The sequence below is a fragment of the Struthio camelus genome, chromosome Z (genome assembly GCF_040807025.1).
Source record: "Struthio camelus isolate bStrCam1 chromosome Z, bStrCam1.hap1, whole genome shotgun sequence".
NCBI lineage: Eukaryota > Metazoa > Chordata > Aves > Struthioniformes > Struthionidae > Struthio > Struthio camelus.
In genome coordinates this window covers 88538983-88562588 of record NC_090982.1, presented here as the reverse complement: position 1 = coordinate 88562588, position 23606 = coordinate 88538983, and the positions used below count along the sequence as shown (strand labels likewise).

Genomic DNA, 23606 nt, shown 5'->3' with positions numbered 1-23606 from the left:
ATCCTCTCTCTGTATTTTGCACACAAATATGCATGCTGCAAAGCCCAGGAGAAGCTCTTTCTTAAGCTCTCCTCTGATGATTTGCACTGATATGCTGTTTAGTCCATCAGCTAAACTACCTTTGATACTTAAGCCTACTTCTAAAATTTACGTTACAGAGACAATAGAGATGGAACAAAGAAGCAGAAAGTGATGCTGTTTGCAAAGACTAAGAGGCAGCACTGCTGAGCCCAACTCCAAAGGCTGAAAAATTTGAGTCTGAATCTAGGACTGCATCTAGGCTCTGGGTTTCCTCGCACAACTATACAAATAATTAAATTGTATTTGTGAACTACTGGAAGATTGATCAAGCATAAAAAAAAAAAAGAGAATATATAATCTGAAAGGCCTAAGGACTATATTAAATCTGTTTTAAAATAACGCAAACAGCAGCAAATTAAAAATAAGAGGCTATTCAGCACCAGCTCTTGTGCCGTACTCTCCCCCACACTGCAGTTCCGTAAAAATTTTACATCACACTAATTTTTCCTGGGATACATCCTACATTGCACTCTAGTTTTAACATTCTGAAGAGCAAATAATGTTAAAGTTATGCTTTCTATTACATATTTTTGAAATTCAAGCTATTTATGAGATATCAATTCAGAAAAAGAGCTCTTTTTGCTAGTCATCCTTTGACTCCAGAGACTAATGTGTAGGCTCACCCTCCAGCTGTCAATTTAGCACAAATACAAGTATTTATTTACTGCTCACATTGGTAAGGAGTCTGTTGCTATATTGGCTCATTGTAAACTTGTGCGTCTAAACATACACACACAAACACGTCACGGCTATGTACGTGGGGCTCAACAACAGGTAATGAACGCTTTTCACAAGTTACTACGGACACCTCCATTTGAATGTGTCACATAAACTGAAACACTTAGGAATCAGCTAAGCCCATTAAAATCTTGCTTTAAACACTGTTAAAATCTTTCTCAAACCATAATTAATTTTCAGCATTTAAGTTAAACTGGTTCCATTTATATCTGCTCATATATATATTTTACTAATACTTTTTTTTTTTCCTCTCCAAATTGTGGCTATGTGGCAGGCCAGAAAAAAAATTTCCAGCTATGGCTTCATATAGCTCCATCTTTAGAAAGGTCTGCAGGAACGTGTGCAGCACGTGTAACGTGGCGGGGGGGGGCAGACCAAAGCTGACTCCGTTGCTCAGTGCTAGCGCAACACAAAAAGGATAAGTCTTCCTTACTGTGGATCTGGAGCATAGGCTGGACCCTTGTCTACACATCAATATTACAAAATTAACAGAAGGTATACAATTGAGCAAGTACTCCAAATTTATTAAATGGCACTAAATCCAGATTTTTAAAAACTCAACCTGAAAAACAACGGGATAAAAAGAAACTGAAAGAGGAGGAAGCGTCAAAAACAGTAACGTCAATGGGGGAATAACATCCAGAGGAATACTGAAAAGATTGTTTTGGTTGGTGAAATTAAGTATTTATTATTACTCATCTGGAGGGCAAAACAAACAGTTTATTTGGTGCATAACCTTATGTCCTTGCTAAATTTAGAGAAAAAAAACGTGAAAGTAGTACCGACTTACAGATAATGAAAAAGAAGTTTAAAAACCTTAAACTCCAGGAAGGAAAACCATTACCACTGAGAGCACAAAATGAACACATATAAATGAAAAAAGAAAACAAACAAACAAGTGGCGTTCGCCCGCCTCCATCATTAATCTGCTGTGAATCTGAAAGGCTCAGACTTGCATAAAAAATGAGTAGAAATATTTCATTTATCTGAACAATTACTCTTCAGCCGAACTAGGTCATGCGGCTGTGGCTAGATTTAGTGGTCAGCATAGATTAGGCTCTAAGCAACAATGTAGCCTGCAGTAGCAAGTTAAAAGAATAGGTACTCTAATCACTCTCTTTCACATAGCAGATCTTTTTAAACAAAATAGAACAAATAATCTTAGTGACCTCTCGCAATACCAAGCTCTGCTACAACTCGAACCAGTATTTCTAGTGAAGCTCAGGAGATGATCGAATGTTTCTAATATAATACATACCTCAAGAAAAGCAACAGCCATCAATTCATGGCCCTTAAGTGTCTAAAAATGTAACTTCAATAGACAACAAAATTCACTTCATTGTTTCCAACTGAAAATACATATATATTTGTATTCTATGGGCTGAAATCTTTAAGTTGAAGAACTTGAACAATTCCTGTCCATATGGGACACCAGTAACTCTCAATGCATGAGATCTGCTCCAAATCCCTTTGTATTGCCACTGTCCGGTCCCCGAACAGCTGATCCATCTCCTTCACCTCCTGCCTACCTGCTGGGTCGGCATTAACGGAAGGAAAAGAAGATCTTGGACAGTAGCCTTCAGCACTGGCGGGCTATGAAGAACCCAGCGTCAGGTAATTCTGATCAACAGCCGCCTCAGTTAAATTACTGTTCACGGTCCTTGCCCTTTCTGAAACACCACACACAAGTCCGAGGCTAAACACCACTGTGGTACAGGGGGCCAAACACCCCAAAAAGCAGCATTATCAAGAGAGGTTAGAGGCTACATGATGCAAGAGGATAAAATTCAGCTAGTTCACCCAAATCAGTTCTTTGTAGCCTGCATTCATTCATCCAAGGGAAAAAAGCATTCACAAAACTAGGTCAGTTTTTCAGTGAAATCAAGGTGCTAGAAGTGGGACTGTAAGGAAAGCCTGCCTACAGCTTTCAGCACAACATTGACCAGGGTGAGGGGAAAGGAGGGATTTGGGGAAGCAGTTTCGCTGTCCCACAACACAAACAGAAATAATCCCATACTACAAAGTCTTCAGCAAGCACAAACAAGGCGGTCAGCTGACAATGAGCTTCTGATGAGGCAAGGTGGTCTTCAAAAGCCTCCTGCGGGGCCGGCTGTGCTCAACTGGCACAGACGGCCAAGGTACTGCACCATGAGAAGAGCCGGGTCAGGTGAGACCACAGGTCCACGCAGCCCAGCAGCCCGTCGCAGACGAGCATGACCACGGGGCAACCGCACAGCAGTGCTTCCCAGGGCAGATGCTCAGGTACCACTGCTCCATGGCTCAGGACCTCACCGAGTCAGAGCTGGTTTCGTTCTCATTGAGAGATTTGTGGGGGGAGGCCCGGTGGGTGGACAATCCAGTATTTAAGAAAAAATAGATGGATTAGCTTTTGGTAAAACAGGCCACGATACCAGAAGGAGGCGCTCTCAATTGGTATTGCCAAGCTCCACGGATGCTCTAACTGAACAAATGGATGGATCTAACTTGTAAGAAGAGTGAAGGAAAGAAGAGGGTTTGGATTATTTGTTTTGGAGGACATCACTGTCTTGTATAAGCCATGCATTTGTGAGTATATACACATCTGTTAATTGAACAGCAACTGGAATAATCTTATCATAAGGAAATCACCAACACTTCGGCATTTTTTTTAATTTTTAGTCAAGCTAGAAACACAGCAACTACAGAAAACATTCAGATAGCCTCCATATGCGTATGCCAGTGTTATGCGATATTCTGTCAGAATACATTTATACCAACCAGATATTTCCTATTGTTTATAATTAAGCTCTTTGCTAATTTTATTACAATCAAAATGAAGGAAATGGTGTTTTGCACAGTTCCATGCATTTACCACCACATTTCAAATTTCTCCTCAAATCCCTTCATGGTGTTTGGTAGCCTATGTTATTAATTCTGAAGGGAACTAAAATTGTTGTGAAATTAAAAACACTATAAAATTAAAAATCCCCCCACATATACCCTCCCCCACAGGTTCCAACTGCTAAGATAGGTACACTAATTCACTATATTGCTTCTATTGCTTCTATTATGAGATTTGTTTATAAAAACTAACATGAAAATGTAGGACTTTGACAATTTAAATTTAAATAGATTCACCATCATAACTGTCTATATTCATGATGTAAAACATAGAATTTTAGTTTTCCCAACAGCAAGCAAAATATTCCTTATTCCTTTTTTCTACAATATGCATCTATGTCTACTCACTCTTTAACCCCTACTCCAGTAAAAAACAAAAAGAAAAAAAATACAGCCCTTCACTGTCATCTAGATATAGCCTGCAATATCCTGGAGGCTGAAGTCAGAAAGGTGTTCCTGATAGGATTTCTCTCAGAGAAGCCCATAATCCCTGTACAGAAGAAAGACAGTGGTGAAAGAAATCCCTAATGGGTGGAGAGCGGCAAGAGAAATCCCAGCAGCTCTTTCAACATCCATTTTTCATAAAGAGATTATTCCTCCAGCAACCTTTAACTTCTTAGGCTTGCCTCTGCAAATGTATAATTCTTCTCCCTTATAAACTGGGCAAGTATTACCACTGCTAAAGGACTCAGTATGTTCACAAGTAAAATATAAGGCTAGTCTCTTATCTAGAGCTTTTAATCACTAATTTACTGTAAAACATACTACTAAAACTGGGAACAAGTCTATAAAAAAAACACAGAAATATTGTATGATGGGCTGAAAATATAAAGTGTTTCATCACTGTCATAACATTTTTTTCTTCTCTCAAATTTTTATTCTCACTTTGTTTTTACCAAAACCGTCCTTCCATATGCAGTACAAAAAAATTATTCAATTCAGAAAAGAATTAAGTATGCACACCTGAACTTATATAGTTTTACTATGTCTGTTCTTAATCGATATTGTGATATTTATGAGTTAAATACATACTGCCATTACAAACGTATTGAACAATATTTAAAAAGAAAGTGTTAAAATTTAATAATAGTTGAGACACAGGTAATATCCTTCAGGAAGCAGGAAATTTTCTCTCTAAATTAACAGGTTTAGAGAAAATATTTTAACTTGTCTTTTTTCAGAAGCCAACTTCTGAGAGCCAACTTACAACTATGCTGTAAACTTAATAAAATAAATGTGTTACAGTTATAGAAGGAATTCAACTAATACTTCTAAATATGAGAAAAATCTCAATTTCGATTCCTTCCGGGTAAGTAACTACACTGAACAAGGCTCAAACTGTTAGTCCAAGAAAACATACCTCTGGGTAACCTAAAGCTAAACGCTAACCTAAAGCGTTAAAGTCAGTCTGGGTCTTTCTATTAAAATTATAAACTGCTTTGGATAAGACCCTTTAAGTTTACAACGATGAAGGCTTTCCACGTTCATTTCATTGTTTATGAAAATAAATGTTCCAGATATTGCATTAAAAACAAAAACACAACTTACTTTGTCAGATGCTTCTGAAGCTAAAAGGTTAGTGGCAAGAGTCTGTAGTTTCTGATGGGCCACGTTTTTCAGGGCAGCAAGACTACGTCTTGTCATGGCCTGCTTCAGGTTGACGGCCGGATGACTGAGGGAGTCTACAGCAGCTGGAACTGCCTCATCACAAGCGCTCAAGATTTCAACGGCTGTTATTCCCATCACACACCTGTCCAGCGCACCTTTGCATATTTTGAAAAGCATTAGCTTAGCAGAAACAATTCAGAAAAGTCCAAAACATCACAAGTACCGTGTGTGAAAATAACTTACACCATAGGATGCTATGCCTAAAACTTCTGGTTGTGTATAAGCTATTTTTAGAACTCATATTCCTAACGGGATTTTTTTCCCCTAAACATTTTCCCCTAAACATTCCCCTGACATTTTTAGTAAAAGGATATTTTCAATCATTTCAAATTCCTTCTCCCACCCAGCTACCTGTGTGGCTTACACTGTCTATGATGGTTATCAGGTTTTTTTTTTTTTTCCTTCCTAGAACTTTGATAACAACAACAAAATTCTCATCTAGTTTTCATAATAAGCTGAAAAGAATATTCAGACATCATTACATGTTTGGGTTTTTTTTCTTAACTCAATTATAATTGAGTTAGAAGGTAGGCAGCTACTTACAGTATATATTTTGATGCATTATTCCTTGTCTTCTCCCTTTCAAATACCACAAACACAAATTTCTACAACATAGCTGCTATTATTTTATGCCCTTGTTACCCATTCTGTTCAGGAAACTAAGAACAAGCCTTAAGTCTTTTAAAATACTTCAAAACTAAAATTTTAACCATTAACCTTTTTTTTTTTTTTAAATTTATGATTATTCTTCACGCTACAAACTCTTTCAGGTTTAAGATGATGCATTTCTACACTAAGCTTCAAGTAACTTGCACAAACACTAATAAATTTAGGGGACGTTATGTGCTGCCAATGTGAGCATTTCCACTGTTCTCTGTAAAGATAATTAGGAAATCACATAGGGGGAAAAAGCCAGAGTGAGCTATACTTCTCCAGAACTAAATGAGTTCTTCAAAATACTGAAATATGTATGCTTAAATAATCTGTAAATTTAGGAAAGATTTGGAGAGCGAAATCTTTAAATATAAACGTGTGAAAAAATTTAACTCATCTCCCTGAGATGCAACTTAGAGAACTATTAGCAAATATAATTTTTTCTTTTTCAGAAGTCACTATCTTTGCATTAAACCTTACCAGTATCCATTTGCCAGACATACACAGATCCATCCGAACACCCCACCACCAGGTAGTCATCTGAAGGCCTCCATTTTATTACTTGGATAGGAAAAAGGTGACGGGATGCCAGCATGATACATTTTTTCTCCCGCAAACTCAGAAGACCTACTGAGTGATCACTGGCAACAGAGCAAATACAGTGCTGGACTCTTGCCTTAGGAAAAAACAAACAAACAAAAAAGAGAATTATTTTGATCATAATAAAATTAGTTTTCATTTGATAAAATACTCTTCATCAGACTGGCGATAAACAACCTATTTTATAAGCAAAACGCACGGACATCAGCCTATGACAAAGTTGCTATTGACTTCACCAGAACCAGAATTTCACCCACAGAATCCAACCACTTGCACATCGCAGAGCAAATGGGTATGAGAACATCTTGCCTTCTCAACATGACCAAGTGATATGGCTACCTCAGACAAAAAAAAACAATAACAGTATTTCATATTTATTATGGCAGTCCCATACTGATACATTTCTTTGATCTTATACAGCAACTATGAAGAACATCTTTCAATTTTTCCACAAAAAAGAAAATAAAATTGCTCCACCCTCTACATGCTTTTCAAGTATTTAAAATTTGAAAGGATCAAAACAGTCATAAAAATAATAAAATAAATTATTTGACAAACAGATTCAGTCAGCTGATAAAACAGTTCACCTTCAAATAAAATACAGAATACTTGACTCCGTCACTTTTATTCAAATTTTTATGCTACAGGCAGAAGTGCTTTAGCCATCACACTGACGTGTGTTACTTCGTAAAACGAAGAAAAAAAACGAAAGGTCAAGTATTTTGACTTATAACAAAGAAAATATATTGCCCTGCACACACACTTGAAAGAACTACTCTTTAAGTAGTTTTAAATCTTATATATTTATTTTTTCCAGCTTCTCCGAGACTTTATTTGACTGTAGACTAATAGTTAGATGTTTTTATTTTAAAAAGTGTACATCTACCTTTAGCTTAGTTCAACTTAGTTCTTGTTCTTCGCAGTTCTTAGTTCTAACTCTCTAGTCTTTTTTAGAGTTGAGACCCAGGGAGGAATAGAGCATACCAGTAGAGCTAAGTAGTGCAGAGATAAAGCAAATGGGCTCGAGGAACAGAAGAAGTAAGAAAATGAGGATAACTAAGCAGAAAAATGTTGTTCAAGAAGAATAACGGAAGACAAAAGGAAATAAAGGGCAAGGAAATTCTGATAAGCAAAAGAGAGAAACCAGGATTTTCTTTCAAACAAGTTAATGGCAATTCGCTCATAAAACTCTTCCTATTCACTCAAATTATGAAAAATAAAATGTGACAACCGCTGTGGATGTTTCCCTGTCACATTCCCAAGCAGCTTCAGGGCCAAGACTTTGCTTCCATGGGGTAAAAACCTTCTCCCACTGGTAATGCTGTATATCACGCAATGCCAACCATTTCTTTAGCTATGTTTTAATATCCAGTTTTTCCACTACTTTTAGTCCTCTACCTAGATAGATCATGATGTTAAAAAAAAATGAAATTAACAGAGCAATTAAACTCTTTTTAAATATCTGCAAGAGTTATACTTTGGCTCAATTCTAAACCTGCAGTATTTTTATTACATTCACATTCTCGAGAAGGATTCAGACTTACACTACAGTTTTCTGGTGGAACTAGAAGCTGTGTAATTTCTCCACCATGTACACAGAAGATATGTTTCATCTCTCCAGAAAATATATCCCATATGATGACTGAGAAATCCACACCACCTGAGATCAAATACCTTTGATCATAACGAGAAGAAACCTGATGAGGATAGAGTAAACATGTAATTTTGTTTCGATGGCCTCGGAGAGTCCGGTGAGGTGGCCAACCTGAGAAATTTAGAGGTGGGGGGGAAGAGAGAAAAATTCATTAGAACAGTTTCCAATACAGGATACTAAGAAGCAGTCTGCTCTCGATTAAAAAGATAGAGGCATGTTGCAGTTTGTCCTGAGCTCTTTAGAATTTTTATGAGGTTAAGAGTCACCAGCAGAGAACTGCAGAATAACATAACTGACTTTGAGGAAACTGAACTTTGCATAAAAATTCACTGATGTTTGAAATTATATACAGTAAATCAATTAAAAACAGAAAATATTATAACTGGGAGCCTTATATATCCACTTAAGAGAAGAATATTTAAGTATCTTTTTCATTTACCAGCATATGTAAAAATTTGAGACAAACACATTTGTTCTGAAACACCAAGATAAAAACATTAGGACAAAATTATCTGGAACCAGAATGTACAGCAGCAAGCCAATGTATAACATACTTTAACTACGTGATACACAAGGAGGAATTCTCTTTTAAATGCATTACTTTCCCAAGGAGAGCTTCAAAGGCACACTACTACTCTAGCTGAACGTGCGGCCCAGACAATTCTGGGTAGAAGAGAGACGATCTCCCCCACTGTAATGTTGCTACTGCATCTCAGAAAGAATCCAGGAGAAACACCTGAACCTTTCCAGTGAAGGGACATCCCAGAAAACTGACGCAAGCTGGCCACACTTAATTTTTCACTTAAGTTTCTCATTACATAATAGAACAGAGACCTTGTTAAGAATACGGTTATATGATTTCTCCACTTTCTCCTCTCCCCCCACTTTTTAAACCATATTTATAAAACAACTGAATGCTCACTTCTTGAAACTATTTCTCATTTCAGTGTATCGAGTAAGAAATCAGCACGTTCGGTAATCCAACTGTGCTTTTCTAAAACTTATTTCCATACCTCTCCTAAGCATATGCTCTCCTTGCAGAAGCTGAACTATAGCAGTTTGCGTTGCTGGCACAATAACGATGCTTCCATCTTCACGACCACAAACCAGACGCCCATGCGCTGGGATATATACACTCGCTGTCACTTTAAGCGGTTCATTGATGTTTGGTATTAAGCTTAATTGGTCTATAATTCCAGCAGGGTGAGGGGTAAGTTTATTAAAAGCTTCCTGTAGGGATACTGAGGTGGTTGCTTGTAGTCCTGTTCAAAAGGAGAAAAAGAGTTTAAAAAAAGGGAATGAAATGCAAAGATTTTCTGAGAAGATGTCAAGGCCTGCTTTTAAATACACTATGTTACAACGGTTCAAACCAAGTACAATACATATGCTGGAAATTAATTCACCAGCTACATGAGCGCTGTTACTGCAACACATGGAAACAATGAATACTTGTGAGAGAACTGAAAAAGTACATGATTTAAGCTACAAGAGGAAGCTACATACAGAGATGGCAATGATCAGAGCTGGTATTCGGAAAGTAAAACAGGTAAAAATTTAACTCCTGCAAAGTACTCATAGTAAATTAAGATTTTGATGATATATTTAAAACTTAAATTACTATAACTCTTACAATAAGCTAATAATTTAAAAAAAAAAAAAAACAAAAAACTATTCAAGCAACACAGATTTCATTTGAAACTTCAGTAGTTCACATCAAAAAAATCTGAACAGGAGGAAAAAATGGTTGGTAACCTGAAATTAAAAGGTTGCGGAGGGACTGCCCAAGTGTTGGAAACAAAGCTGGATCTACTGCAAAAACAACCCAACAAGCTTCCTTCATTTCTGTTTATTCAAGTATTTCCAAGACTTTTCTAACCTACTCCTCCATACACTCCACCTTTCTCAATGTGCATCTTGACACAGAAGTGAGTTAAGCAAATGCAGTATAAAAATTATATATACACTTATATGTCCAAACAACTATGAAAATATGTCGTGTAAGGCTCAGGGAAACATGATTGATGCATTTGTAAGAAAAGTAACAGTATTTCAGCCAGCTACAGAAATCACATAACAAGAATTTAGACAGACATGTCCATTAAAAGGTTCTTGGCAGCAAGATCGTTAACTAAGTATACCTTCTGCACTGTCCTGTTGTTCAAATGTATCAGGCACACTCCAAATACACAGTCTCCCTGAAGAGTCTCCTTGGATTAAGAGTTTATTGCAAAACTCTCTACGTCCACAGAAGAATCGAGTAACTGGGGGACATATTAGTAACTGTTAAAATAATAATAATAATAAATTAGAACAACTTCAGGCACATGTAAATCATGTACTAACCTCAAAATTCACTTTCCACAAAATCCACTGTACCTTTTAAGATCAAAATGGGAACTAGCCACTCTAGACTTTAGCCTTTCCATAGGAGAAAGGATAAATATAGTAATATGAACCAGCAGAAACTGTGATTAGTTACAAAATATGTCACAGACTTAGGGGAAGAGGGAAATTTTAAAACTGTTTACATGCATATAAAATATAAAGTTGTTGATGTTTTAACAATAAGTTTAAGATACACCACTCAGTGAAAAAGTTCAAAAACAGAAACAAAACATGTTACGAATTGATCGACACCACAAAGTTTAAAAAAACAATTAAACAAAAAAGTATAAGAGTATCAATGTCCAAATTTGGCAACAAATTAAATGGTTAATATTTTTAAAAATCCCTATAATAGTCTTGTAATAACAGTATTTGTAAGTTAGACTTACTAATAGTACTGTACGTTACTAGATGTAATTACACAACAGCCTCAAGCTGTATTAGTTTATAGCACATACAGTTTACTGTACAACATAAGAATGAATCCTAATTCAAAGAGGATTTGGGCCAGAAAAATGGGATCTTACTTCCTTTGCAAAAATTTAGGCATTCAAAACCTAAGCTGTGATAGTAAAAATACTTCTTCAGTGATTGCCTAACCATTAGGCACATCACAGCTTGAGTTGTAATTCTCCAGGCACTGATGCGCGGTAAGCTGTTAGTACAAAAGAACTGAAGATTCACTGGACCAGAGACTAATCACAATACTTATATGACAATAAAAGAAAACAAACCACAAAAAAACCAGAAGGTGTATTATATCAGTTACTCTCCTAAACATCTACTTTTACTGGAACAAGAAACAACCCTAAATGTCTACTTTGAAGGAGAAGAGGTCACTTGCTATGCTAAGTGAGTTTCAAGTCTTTAGAAAAAGAAATGCAGTACACAAGACAGTACAGATAAGAAAATCCAAAGGAAATATCTTTTACCTGTTTATCCGCTCTGTCCAATACACTGTACAATAAAGGTGGAATTAAATTTTCTACTGCTTTTCCCACACCACTGCGAAATGAATCACTAGCTGGTAGACAACTGGGTTTGCAAACAAAAAAAAAGGAATAAAATTCCCTAAATTAGTAGAAAGGGATTACTGTATCACCAGATAAAGAATATGTTAGATTCTTTTTACTTTCAAAAGAAAAAACAACCCCCTAAGCCTCTAACTATTACTTTTTTAATTGTTAATACAGTGTATAGCAGATCATTACAATAACTTTAATGTCCTCAGTCAATAAATGTTCCAAATAAATAAAAATTGTTCCAAATGTTTTCAGCTCAGTCCCCACACACATTCATAACTGAAGAAAAGGAAAGAAAGAAGGCTGGCTTTAGGGTCTACTCCAGAGTTCAACATATTTGGCTTCAGACAGATTCAGGAGCTAAATGCACCAAACCCAAAGGATATGAGATGGGAAAGAAATTTTCTCATCTGATTTATCACAGAAGGTTCAGGGATCTCTCGGAGAAAACTAGTACCTTCACCCAGAACAAAGCAGCACGTGCACAATAAGAAGTAAAAAATGTCAAAAGAGAGCCATAAAAGTTCCTTTATTTTAATTTTGTCTTTCTAAATCTGCTTAACCCCTGCAACAACTAATTTTAATTTAACTTTATATTTTTATATTTATGTCCACAAAACAACTGTTCACCCCACAGAGCCCTTAAAAGGCTTGGAGAGTACACACCTATAATACTATCATTTACATTCTGCTTCATATAGCCAAATTCTATTTCTTCCTTATGGAAGAAGGTTTTAGGAAATATTTAAAACATACATTTGATTTCAATTTGTTTATGACACTTATTCAACAGCAAAATGCAACCCTTCCCATCACACATTCTCCAACAGCTACCATTATGAAGTGAAAGAGAGTTACAGTAGCATCAGAAAATAGCGAGACAATCTTTGATTTTAAATTACTGAGCATTACCTCTATGCGATACATTCTGGGGACACACACTTTAAAATATGCTCATGGAGTATTAGTTTCTACAACTTTCATATAATTTTGTAAAGAAATACAAGCCAAAAATACTAAGTGTTTATTCAAAGCTTCTCTTTTTTTATCTCAACAAATAAAGAAGTAGACAGTGTTTCCTTTCTGAGTACCTGGCTGGTAATTTGTATATAAAACTTTGCCCATCTTCTGTCCATACAATCACTTTATCAGCTGACACAAAGTCACCGCCAGTCCAGGTCTGTTCATTCTCGCTAGGGACTGAACATAAGAGGGAATAATCTCCAGCATCAAAAACCTGCAAAGAAATAGAAAAGTCTATCATTAACCAACTACAGATTAAAACACCCAGATAGCAGCTAATTTCAGTATTTCAGCACAGACATATTAAATTGTCTTAGAACAATACTTACTTAGGATACAGAAAATTTATTAGAAAAAAAAAAAATCTAACATCTACCTAATGACTACAGGACTATCCAAAATGTTATAAATATGGCAGGATGTTACATTATATCACATATTTTGTCTAGGTAAAAGTAATAGGCCTTGTTTTATTGAAATAAAGCAATATATTCCCTACACTGCAAGACAATATACTTTTAAGGGATTACACTCAATGAACTCTAGAGTTTGAATTTATAAAAAGAATAAACCTTTTGGTCTAAATGCCTTACTGGCGTTTATCTATAGTGAAAAAAGCCAGCTTTCGTTCAACTGGCTTTCCTTACCCTCCAGTATTTGGAGCACACTACCAACAATGACCGTTGGGTAAATGCACAGAAAGAAATGCTTTGGCAGTTTTGACAATAAATAGGTTTAGACTCCTCTTCAAATACTGGCGTAGTATCCTAAAAAAAAAAAAGAAAAGTTACATTAAATTAATTGTATTCTATTTAAAAATATGAATTGGAAATTAAATAGAGCTATATTAGCTTCTGTCATAACAACAGTACCTTCAAAGAAGGACATTTCCTGACAGTTAAAATTTTGCTCAAATCAAAAATGTTTCTATAAATCCTAACTGAAACAAACACTCATGTTTTATTTTGATACCCTCATGGGTATATCATCTGTTGAATATCAATCTTCCTGTGATGAAGAGTCAAGTCTGCAGACTCTGTCACAGGTGCAAAGGTAGCATTACACAGAAAAACACAACCAAAGCAGCAATACGTAAAAAATTCCCTTGGAGAGACAGACAAAAAAAAAAAAAAAAAAAAAAGACATCAACTGGAATAAAGATGCCATTTTTTTAATCTAAAGATTCCTTTATAGCCGTAATTAGGTGCAAATAGCGTCCAGCACATCAGCAGAGTTGGAAAGATGAGAACTGCTGAATATGCAAGCCCCTGTTTCCTCCCCAACTCATTTCCACTAGCTCACGTCTCAGTTTTCTGCAGCAGTCTCACCCTTGGCTAGAGGTTAAAATTCAGCCACTGCTGACCACGTTCTTCCAAGATTCAGCCTAGCGCTACCAAATAGCACGGCACCTTACCCACTGGGCACTGCACCCTTTACTGAGCTAAGGGCGTTATGCTGGTCTGCTGCGTTAATGCTGTACCTTGGCCAACAAGGACAATTCCTCTGGAATCCCGCCAGCTCCACCTCCAAGCAAAACCCTCCCTTTTGATTGCACTGAGGGTGCTTACTGCTAACCTGGCCAGATCCAGAAAACACATGAACTAGGCTCCCACGTCAATCCTCACTTGCAAACTCTCCTGACTGTCCATCTTCACTCTGACCCCGAAGGATAGCGGTGACTTGGCTGCTCCACATCTTTTCCTGATTTCCTTTTTCAGGAAAACCAGAGCTGAAACAACCAGAAGACTACAGACTGAATGCTTTGCTGGCCTCTAACCAGGAGATGTATACGGCAACCTGTCTGTGCAATTCCACTCACTTTATGAAAATGGAGAACCTTACGAAACTAGCTAAAAACCAAACCCTATTAATTAAGACAGGGTAGAGGAAAGCAGCTCAGCCAAGCAATTATGGCAGAAGCAGGGACTCAGCTGTCCCAGGTGCAGCTCCTTGCTCTCTTACAGATCTCTCGCACAAGACAGAATTTTCCTGGGATATTTTTTCCTCACCTTCAAAGTGGGAAACAAACGTTCTGCCCAACACACATTTATACACAGAAACCAGTTAAGTGCTCAGAGAGTATGACAAAAGTATTTAAAACTGACAGTCTCTACACACACGCACAAAATCAGATAATAAGAGAAAACCCAAGTGAATCTTTTTTTGCTCAAACTCAATTTAGGAAGATGACAGAGAACATGCAACAGAAAAGGGACTCCTCTGAGTTTCATAAGATGACAGATGGCCAACTTCTACGGAAAAACCAAACACTTGTAGCCGTTCTTATTCTATCATTCTTCATAAGAAGATCTGCAAGAGCATGTGGTATCTTGTCTTGCCTAACAAATTCCCCAGCTTCTCCGGAGAGATTAGCAGTGCCTGTTTGGTATTGTCACCCTCAGTGAATTACCCTGCTTGCAGAGAGTCAGCTGAAACTAAGTAGATTCAGCTCTGACTTCATTCTTTCAGGGTTCCCAATATCCTACACAGACTATGACAAAACCCCTGTTCAGTTATGTCTTTGTGTTTCTCACTTTCAGAAGAGCCAATACTCTCTATTGCTAACACCTTTATGTTTAATGTAACTTTTAAATGTGATATTAGGTAGAATAGTAGTAGTTGCATGACAAGGGTTTCCAGAAAGAGCTCTGAAGTGATCAGAAATCATATAATTTCAACTAGGTTGAAACTGTGAAACAAAAAAATTGAATAACGACTTCGAGGTACCCTTATAGGATCAAAAGCAAGGAATTCCATTATATTGGTCTTCCCAGCTAATTCAAAATATGTTGCTTTTGTGCTATAAACATTTCTGAAATCAGAAAACTGAATTTGTTTTTCTATATATAATAAAATTATATTTTCATAGCTGCTAACCATCTGCAAAAGTATCCAAGTAATATACATTTCTTATAGGAAGTTTCTGTGAATGGTTAATTTGTAAGACGTTTATGAGAAGTATGGCAAATCTCCTATAGGACCTTCTATTGATTAGTACACAGGAAGGCAAAAATTGCCAAATAAGACTTAGCTGTAGATAACATTAATAATGAAAATTCCTAAAAATTGTATCAAACACCTCTACTTCTCACTTTTTCTTTACTTTTCTCAAAGAAAATAGGAATTTCTTTTTAAAAAATGATATAATAATTACCTATAATAATAACATAATAAAACTACAATAAAAAATTAAAAATTGAGTACAGATATCTTTAAGAACATAAAAAAATGAAGTACTGTGATAAAGTCGCATTGTGACTTTTATAATTTCACCACCATATTAAAAGACACACAGCTCCTGTGCAATACAGGGTAAGTTTCAACTTTGCAATCTATTTCTTCTATACAAAGTAAACAACTACTTATTAATATCATCTGTTTTGACTAAAGGGTACTGGGACTGCAAGCTCTTTAACATACAAATTCTGTCTGTATCACATGAAGCTATACACATAGTATAGTATCCATCTCAGTTTGGAATGCCAAATGTTATTGTAACAACCTTTTGTTACTAAATTCCCTTTGGAAGTCAAAAATACTGTGAAATGGACAAGATGACTTAAGAAAAGAATAGGACTTAAAGAGGGGAAAAATAAAAGTCACTAGACAAAAATATTGGAATCTAACTAACATAATTAATGGTACAAATAAAGATGTCTAGGAATCAGAGATTAGAGATTCTTAACTTTAAATTAGATGTTCTTAACTTTGAAGTCAGCTCTGTGAGTGTCAGGCGTAAGACAAAGAAAAGCATCTTCGTCAAGAATTCTGTCAGTAGTCTGAAGAATCGGTTAAGCAAGATTAATGAAGTTCATTTTTGGAGGGTAAAAGAAAAAAATCCTAACATTACTAGGCAGATGGAAGAACAGGAAAAAGGACTAAGAGAGTCTCTCTCCATCACAACAAGACTTCAGAAAAATTTATGCGAGTTAACAGTTGATATTGGGGTGCCCAGCAAATATCACCAGTACAGAAGTCTTTGTTTACCTGCATGCGACTAACTTCAGAGGTTATTATCCATACTTTCAAAATGCCAGTCACCGAAACAGCGACAACAGTATCCTCTGGAGGAAAATAAATACAAAAAGTTAAATGGATAAATACAAGAACCTTTCCATTTCGTTGCACATTTGTGCATGTGCGACTACAAAAATACATGAGAATAACTCAGTATTAAAGTTCATCAAAACATAACCAAACGTTAATTAGTGAACTGGTATATTGAAAATAAGTACACACGTGCACACACGCGCACAGAGATTCGCTGGTTTTATGTTTAGAGGCTCTTTGCCATCACGAGAGGGGGCAAGTTCTCTAAATTAATAATTAAGGCTCCAGTTGAAAGGGGCGGGGGCGTGCAAGGGTAGTCCCACTTGTTTTAGGTTGGAGGTTCCCAGGGAGCTTCTTTCACAATTATTAGATTCATTACCTTCAGGAAAGGAGCACGTTTTGCACTAGTCAAACTTTCTAGAGGTTCCTGTTTATACCAGAGGAGTCCAGTGTTAAGACAGAAAGTCCATTAAGCCAAGGTACACCTTCTTGATTATAAAATATGAAAACAACTACAAAATAAAATGAAACCCCTGGTCCAGTATCTGAAAAGACTTAACATCATAGTTCATTTGCAATTACTCCAGTAACTTGGATGGTTTTAGGGGTCAGCAATGGAGTTTTCCCACGCCGGGGCTTTGGGAACACTCTCAGTTACAAACTGCTCTCAGTCTCAAATCAAGACAAAAATCTCTCCTCTCTTCAGACCGCTCTTCTCAGTGTTTCTTTTTTTTTTCCCCCTCCATAGGAGCCCATCTTCAGGAAGCAAGTTTGCTGACCTGCGTTCAGCAGCAGATTTAGTTAAATAAACTGAAACAGGAATCCCCAAGACTTTCACTCAACTCTCCCTAGGAGTGGAGTTACAGCCTCCAGAGCAGCAACAGCTGAATGAGTCATTTCTGCTCCTCAGCTGCCAGAACTTAAAAGCCCAGCAAAGCAATACAAACCAGCCCAGGGCAAAACAGGTACATGTGGACGAGTATCACTTCAAATCATGTCAACTAACCCACTTCCAAACATGGAGACTACCCACATACATCTCCACTAAACTGACTGTCATCATGTTTACAGAAAGTTCTACAGTCTTCAGGTTTCTTTCCTCTTCTCCAGCAATGGTTACAATATTGTAATATTTCCGCCAGCTTCTTGGACATATAATCCTATTGTGCACTTCAATCAACAAATTCCTTACATATTTCCTACAATAGCTTTCAAAGTGTTACAACAGTGCTTTTTATAAAGTCACTAATCAACAAAGTCACTAAATGATCTTGATGCGTACTACGCATCACATTAATAAAGAAAACAGCCTCAGCGTTTAGAGTCCTCGCAGCCTTTCCTGCAGTCTTGTGTCACTTAGAGGCTCTTCCTAGGTTCTTCCTAGCGTTCTCCCAAACTCTTTCTGAATTCTCAAAGAGAAAACAAGGTATCACCTTGTTCTCCAGGTTTCGACACGTGCATACATTGAAGGAGATAACAAAACTATTCACTGTCTACTAAGTGTACTGGAACCTGTTGTGCACACGCACATACACACTGAATTTGGCTAGAACTGAGGTTCCGTTCACGAGAAAGCATTTAAATATAACCAGAGCTAAAACTCTCATCTGGTGGAACAGCAACAGAGACAATACTAAAAATATTAAAGATTATCAGGTCTTCTCTCTGAGCAAATATTAAAGCAGTCTCAGAATCACAGAGCAGTTGAGGCTGGCAGGGAGCCCTGGAGATCCTCTGGTCCAGCCCCTGCTCCAGCAGGGTCAGCCAGAGCAGCTTGGCCAGGACTGCGTCCAGGCAGGTTTGAGTATCTCCAAGGATGGAGGCTCCACAGCCTCTTTGGGCAACCTGCTCCAGTGTTCAACCATCCGCTCAGTAAAAAAAGCGTTTCTTGTGTTTAATTTGATTTTTTCGTGTTTCAGTTTGTGCTCATTGCCTTTCATTCTGCCTCCGGGCACCACTGAGAGGCCCCATCCTCTTCACATCCTCCCATGAGATATTTATAAACATTGATAAGATCTCCTCCCCTGAGCCTTGTTTTCCAGGCTAAACAATACAATACTAGCACTCTCCGCCTCTCCTTGTATGGGAGATGCTCCAGTCCCCTTTTCAGGGACTGGATATAAATATGTATACATTGCTTTTAAAAAGGTTAGTGCTTGATGGGTCTTGGACAAGACCATCTTCATTACTCACATGGGAGAAAGAGGCAAGAAGTAACATTGTAGTATTTTCAGCAACCTGGGGAGAAACTATTTCTCTTACAAGGAGGCAAAGTCATAATAAAAGCAACAAAAATAATTACCTTGTGTTCTATTGGATCGAATGATACTCATGGAGCTGATCCAGTCAGGAGATATCTTTGATAATAAAGAGTAAAGAACTTCAAGGCTGGTAGCATCCACGACAAGAATTTCTGGATAATGTCCGTGGCATAATAGTCTCCCTTCACGCTGAGTCCCAACAGTGAACTGGTAGAACTAAATGGATATTAACAAAATACAGAGGTTATACTCCATGTGAGGCACCAAGTACTTCATTTTTAATCAAAATCATAATTTCATAAATATAGTCTAACGGCTATCTGTTTAAAAAAATGCCAACGAGAACCGAAGGGAATTTTGTGTATGCAAGTAATACGAAGGAAGCTTTTTGCAGAGGCCCTCCTTTCTCTTAGCATCTTCTCAAGGCCATCCTTTGCCTCCATGCCCAGCTCCTGCAGCTGACAGAAAGCCATCTCAACCTTCTCTGCTAAGATCATCCTCACCCTCCTACCTCCCCTTATCAGTACTCCTCCTAACACCTCCTCCTTTTTCCTCTATTTTCTCCAGCCTTTCTGATAAATTAATTATGGTATATCTTTTTCAAAAGCTGAAGTAAAGCACGTTTCCAGCTCTAGGGCATTTGATGACGCAGAATACAGCATAAGCTATATCGGCATACTGCGGTATCTTATAAAATATCATTGTTAAGCTTCCAAAAAAACCTAGCCTTGTTTCAATAACAGAGCTACAGTTTCCATGCTACAGTAGGACTTCTCAAGCATACACAAAGCACGAACCTGTATGCCAGTGTGTGCACAGGCTAATTTAGTAAACTCTATGCATCTCCCATCATTCACATCCCACAGGCACATCTCCCTAAAATACAAAAGACAAATTACAACCACATCCAAAATATTTCATTTTTCAAGGATTTAGAAATCATTTATATTGGGAGAAGCTTAAACAATTGTTAGTGACCAAATAAGCAGCATTTTTACAAAGGAAACTCAAAATTTACTTGAATTTCCAGTCCTTCCATCGTAACCCATACAAACTCTGCTTCCCCAGTACAGTTGCGAGGGGAAATGAGTAAAATGCCATGGTTCATCACGAACGACCAATACTAAGCAAACGCAATTGTGTAACTTAGAACTCCTGACTGCTCTCAAAAATACTTCAGATTATTATATACTTCTAGTGCCTCTCCTGAGGTGTTCAAAGATGAGCTTACTTTTTCCATATTTGTAAGGAATAAAATCTTATTACCAAAAACAGTATTTTAATCACATGGCAGTGAACACTGAGGTTTATTTCAGAGGTTCCGGAATCATTTCCTGCCAGCCAGATATATCACGACCTTAAGCTTGCTTCTACTCAAGAAGCAGATCTTGGATACGCAGAGGAGAGGAACAAAGCATAGGTGTCCATCCACAACTGAACTTACAAAGCTGCTCAAGTGAAAGGATGACAGAAGTATCTAGACTGCAGTTGACAACATCATACATTTCCTTAGCCATCCAAAGATAAAGTTATATCCAAGGCAGCAAAGATTACTTTACATACAACTGTCCTGTGTCCTGCCACTGCATCGTAAGTTAAAACAAATAACATAGGCAAGCCTTCAAGATCTCAGGCACACCTCTATCCTCCTTCAGACCAGGAATCTAAAATTCACACCACATTGAGTATTTACCTTGGAGAGGTCCCATCATTTGGGATGGCAATGAATGAGTTAGACATTAGTCTAAGTAAAAAATAGCGTGGATGAGAAACTCAGAGTGAAAAGAAGTAGATGTAAGCAACCCAATCTCTCCTCTACCCTCATCTTCCATTATTTAACAGATCTGCATATTAATAAATCTTCAGAAAACTCACCCGCTTTCTGATGCACTCACTATATACTGCTTCTCACTGGAAGCAGAGGCCTTTGATAAACAAGTAATTGAGGCTGTATGACCAAACAACAGAGCTCTGGGATTAATCTAGAATCAGAGAGATAAAACATAAAGCAAAAATAACATCGGCACTATTACTTACCTAGAACATACACATTCCAAATTTCTGTTTTACACAATATTTATATATTGTATATATAAATGTGTTTATGTATATATATATATATATATATATATATACACACACACACACGCTTTATTATCACAGCTGTAGAAATAGCATCTTAAAACAGTTTGCACAGCATGGTGGTACAATATGTGAAAGAACCAGTTTCTAACTAATACTGTAATGCCAATTTGTGAAAAAAAATGCTTTTTGTGTAAAACTAATTCCATCTATAATTTTAAAATCATAGTCTGAATTTGGCCTCAGTCAAAAGGAGAATTTGACCTATACTGCAATAACAGATCAGATCAAGTATACTTCATGACCCTTTGCATTTATAAATAATTTTATATAAGAGTCCATTCACAGACTATACTCCATTCACAGATTAAGGATAAAAAAGAAAATCACCCTTTGTGTGCCATTTCTAGAAAGAAACGGTCCCTTTCTCCAGTTGTTTCTTGTTAAAGGTATTAGACACTAACATAACTTATGCGGGTAACTCGGAGATTGAGATTTTTCAGTATAACCCTTGCCTGAAACATGCTTGATTTTATAAGAAAGGATTGTTTTTCTCCTCCATTCCAAGGATTTAAAACTATTTGCATCCAACCAAATTACTACTTCACCTGTAAGACGGACACTTGCAGATTTCAACTCAAGGGCAAAAACTAATACATAATAATAATTAATTAGTAATCCTTAGCTCTGCTACAATCGGTTTTCACAGAAAACGGAGCTTGAATAGAAGAATAACCTTAAAAAGCCCTCTAAATACAGGCATCTGATCTCAGAAATCTGTTTTCTCAAAATACTAAGCAGCTAAATCTGAAGGTAACTATCAGTTTAGGGTAGCCCCAATGTCCAGAAAAGAAGAAATAATTACTTCAAAAACTTCCTAGTGCAGCAGCAAAGTTAAAGAGTGAAAACTCCTCTTTCTAATCAGAACTATTCACTACTAGAAGCACACCGGGTCACCTCCAGGCGTCATTTTAAGAGAGGGAGGTAGAATACATGAATAGAGCGTAGAAACAACTGAACACTGCAACATATCCTGCCATACTGAAGAATAAAAATCACTTTAGGAACAATGGTTAAAAACTTTAAATACGAAGAAAATTAAAGTTACACACGGAGTTTAGACTTACCTCTAAATCTAAAGAGAGGTCCCAGAGACATATTTGTCCATCATGACAGCCTGTGACAATCATTGACACGTCGTCCATTAACAGCAACGTTGATATGCAGTGGGTGGGAGCTTTACGGCCCCAAAGAACAATGGGTAGAACAAGGCTATTTCCAGCCATTTTGCTTTCACACCTGTCAATTTAATCAAGATAATAAACATTAGGTCTCAGCAGATATGCCTTTTCCATGCTTATCGCCGTCTCATCCTCACAAGAACTTGAAACAGTAGTCTGAAGTGACTGTAAATATTTTATACGTAAGGAACAGTCACTATATACGCCATTCTTTAAATAAAGTACAATATATAATCAACTCTTCTCTCCTTGGGGAATATGTGCATCTTCATAGCTAACATAGGTATCAAATAATATATTCTTTAAGCAGCCATTTGAAAAATGCGATGAACAGTGATAGTAGAAAAACTTCAAAACGTTGGTTTCTCATGCATTTTGCAAGAGATGGGGCATTTCAAGGTGACATCTCCCTACTTACATAGGCACTTTTTCCAGTATTGACCTTCTTAAAATAATTCTGGAGCGAATGCTTCCAGTCCCAGGGTTGTAACAGCTAGTATACGCCCAGTCAGTAGAACCCACCCCCATTTGTCAAGTGTGATGACCCTTAGTCACAAGTAGGGTCTGGTGCTTTGTACACATCGCTAGGCACTTTCCAAACATATTTTTCAGTTAGAACAGTGTCACATCAACCTAACCTTTTCAAATGGGTATCTATGTTCAAACGCGTAACGCGCTGTATTAGTTGAAATGTTTTTGAGCTCCAACTTCAAGGTTATTGCAATCCCTTAATTAATTCTCCTTACCTGATTGTTTTTACCCTGTCACACACAGCTAAAGGGACTACCTAAACAAATAAACAAAAGGTAACTAAAAATAGAAATAGTCTAATTAAAAGTCATACGCTAGCTTCGGATTTTCTAGTTTCTGGTTTCCAAGCCTTGATGGTAAGCGTATTCAACCTTCCACTTCCCCAGTAATGGTGGCTAACGAGTTACTTCTAATTTCTTTTTCCTTTCAGCTAGACTATAGAACATGCAACAGCAGAGATGTGGTGGTAAGCAGGGCAGGGGAGGAAGGGGAATAAATAAAAATCATTGCTACCATTGTCAACATCGTAACTAAAGAAAGAGAGGACATCAGCAACTGCAGACCATCCCTCATGCTTCTCACTTCTTCAGCATTATCAATCACCATGAGCTAAATTCCAAAACAAAGCCGCACTGACTTAAAGATTGAGACTTTAATGGTAGGAACTGAGTTATTTCAGTTTATTCCTTGCTTTACGGCACTTCAGGGTTCATGCTGTCAAGTTTTTTTCAATAAG

At 37.1% G+C, this 23606-nt stretch overlaps 1 protein-coding gene across 5 annotated transcripts in view; it reads right to left on the bottom strand.

The window, feature by feature from the left end:
• The window catches only part of LOC138060884 (WD repeat-containing protein 7-like), a 177881-nt gene that overhangs the window by 142109 nt on the left and 12166 nt on the right, over positions 1-23606 (bottom strand). For 4 of the 5 annotated variants that reach the window (XM_068927403.1, XM_068927402.1, XM_068927405.1 and 1 more), the window contains exons 2-14: positions 22226-22397; positions 20892-20998; positions 19814-19892; positions 19058-19232; positions 16693-16769; positions 13353-13472; positions 12774-12919; positions 11593-11695; positions 10414-10555; positions 9289-9537; positions 8166-8386; positions 6502-6697; positions 5248-5462 (exon numbers count right to left, since the gene is read on the bottom strand). In XM_068927403.1, the coding sequence (XP_068783504.1) occupies positions 5248-5462; positions 6502-6697; positions 8166-8386; positions 9289-9537; positions 10414-10555; positions 11593-11695; positions 12774-12919; positions 13353-13472; positions 16693-16769; positions 19058-19232; positions 19814-19892; positions 20892-20998; positions 22226-22384 (1989 nt within the window). In that variant the 5' untranslated portion in view covers positions 22385-22397. The remainder of the gene's footprint in view (positions 1-5247; positions 5463-6501; positions 6698-8165; positions 8387-9288; positions 9538-10413; positions 10556-11592; positions 11696-12773; positions 12920-13352; positions 13473-16692; positions 16770-19057; positions 19233-19813; positions 19893-20891; positions 20999-22225; positions 22398-23606) is intronic. The other variant, XM_068927407.1, reaches the window with a different exon arrangement.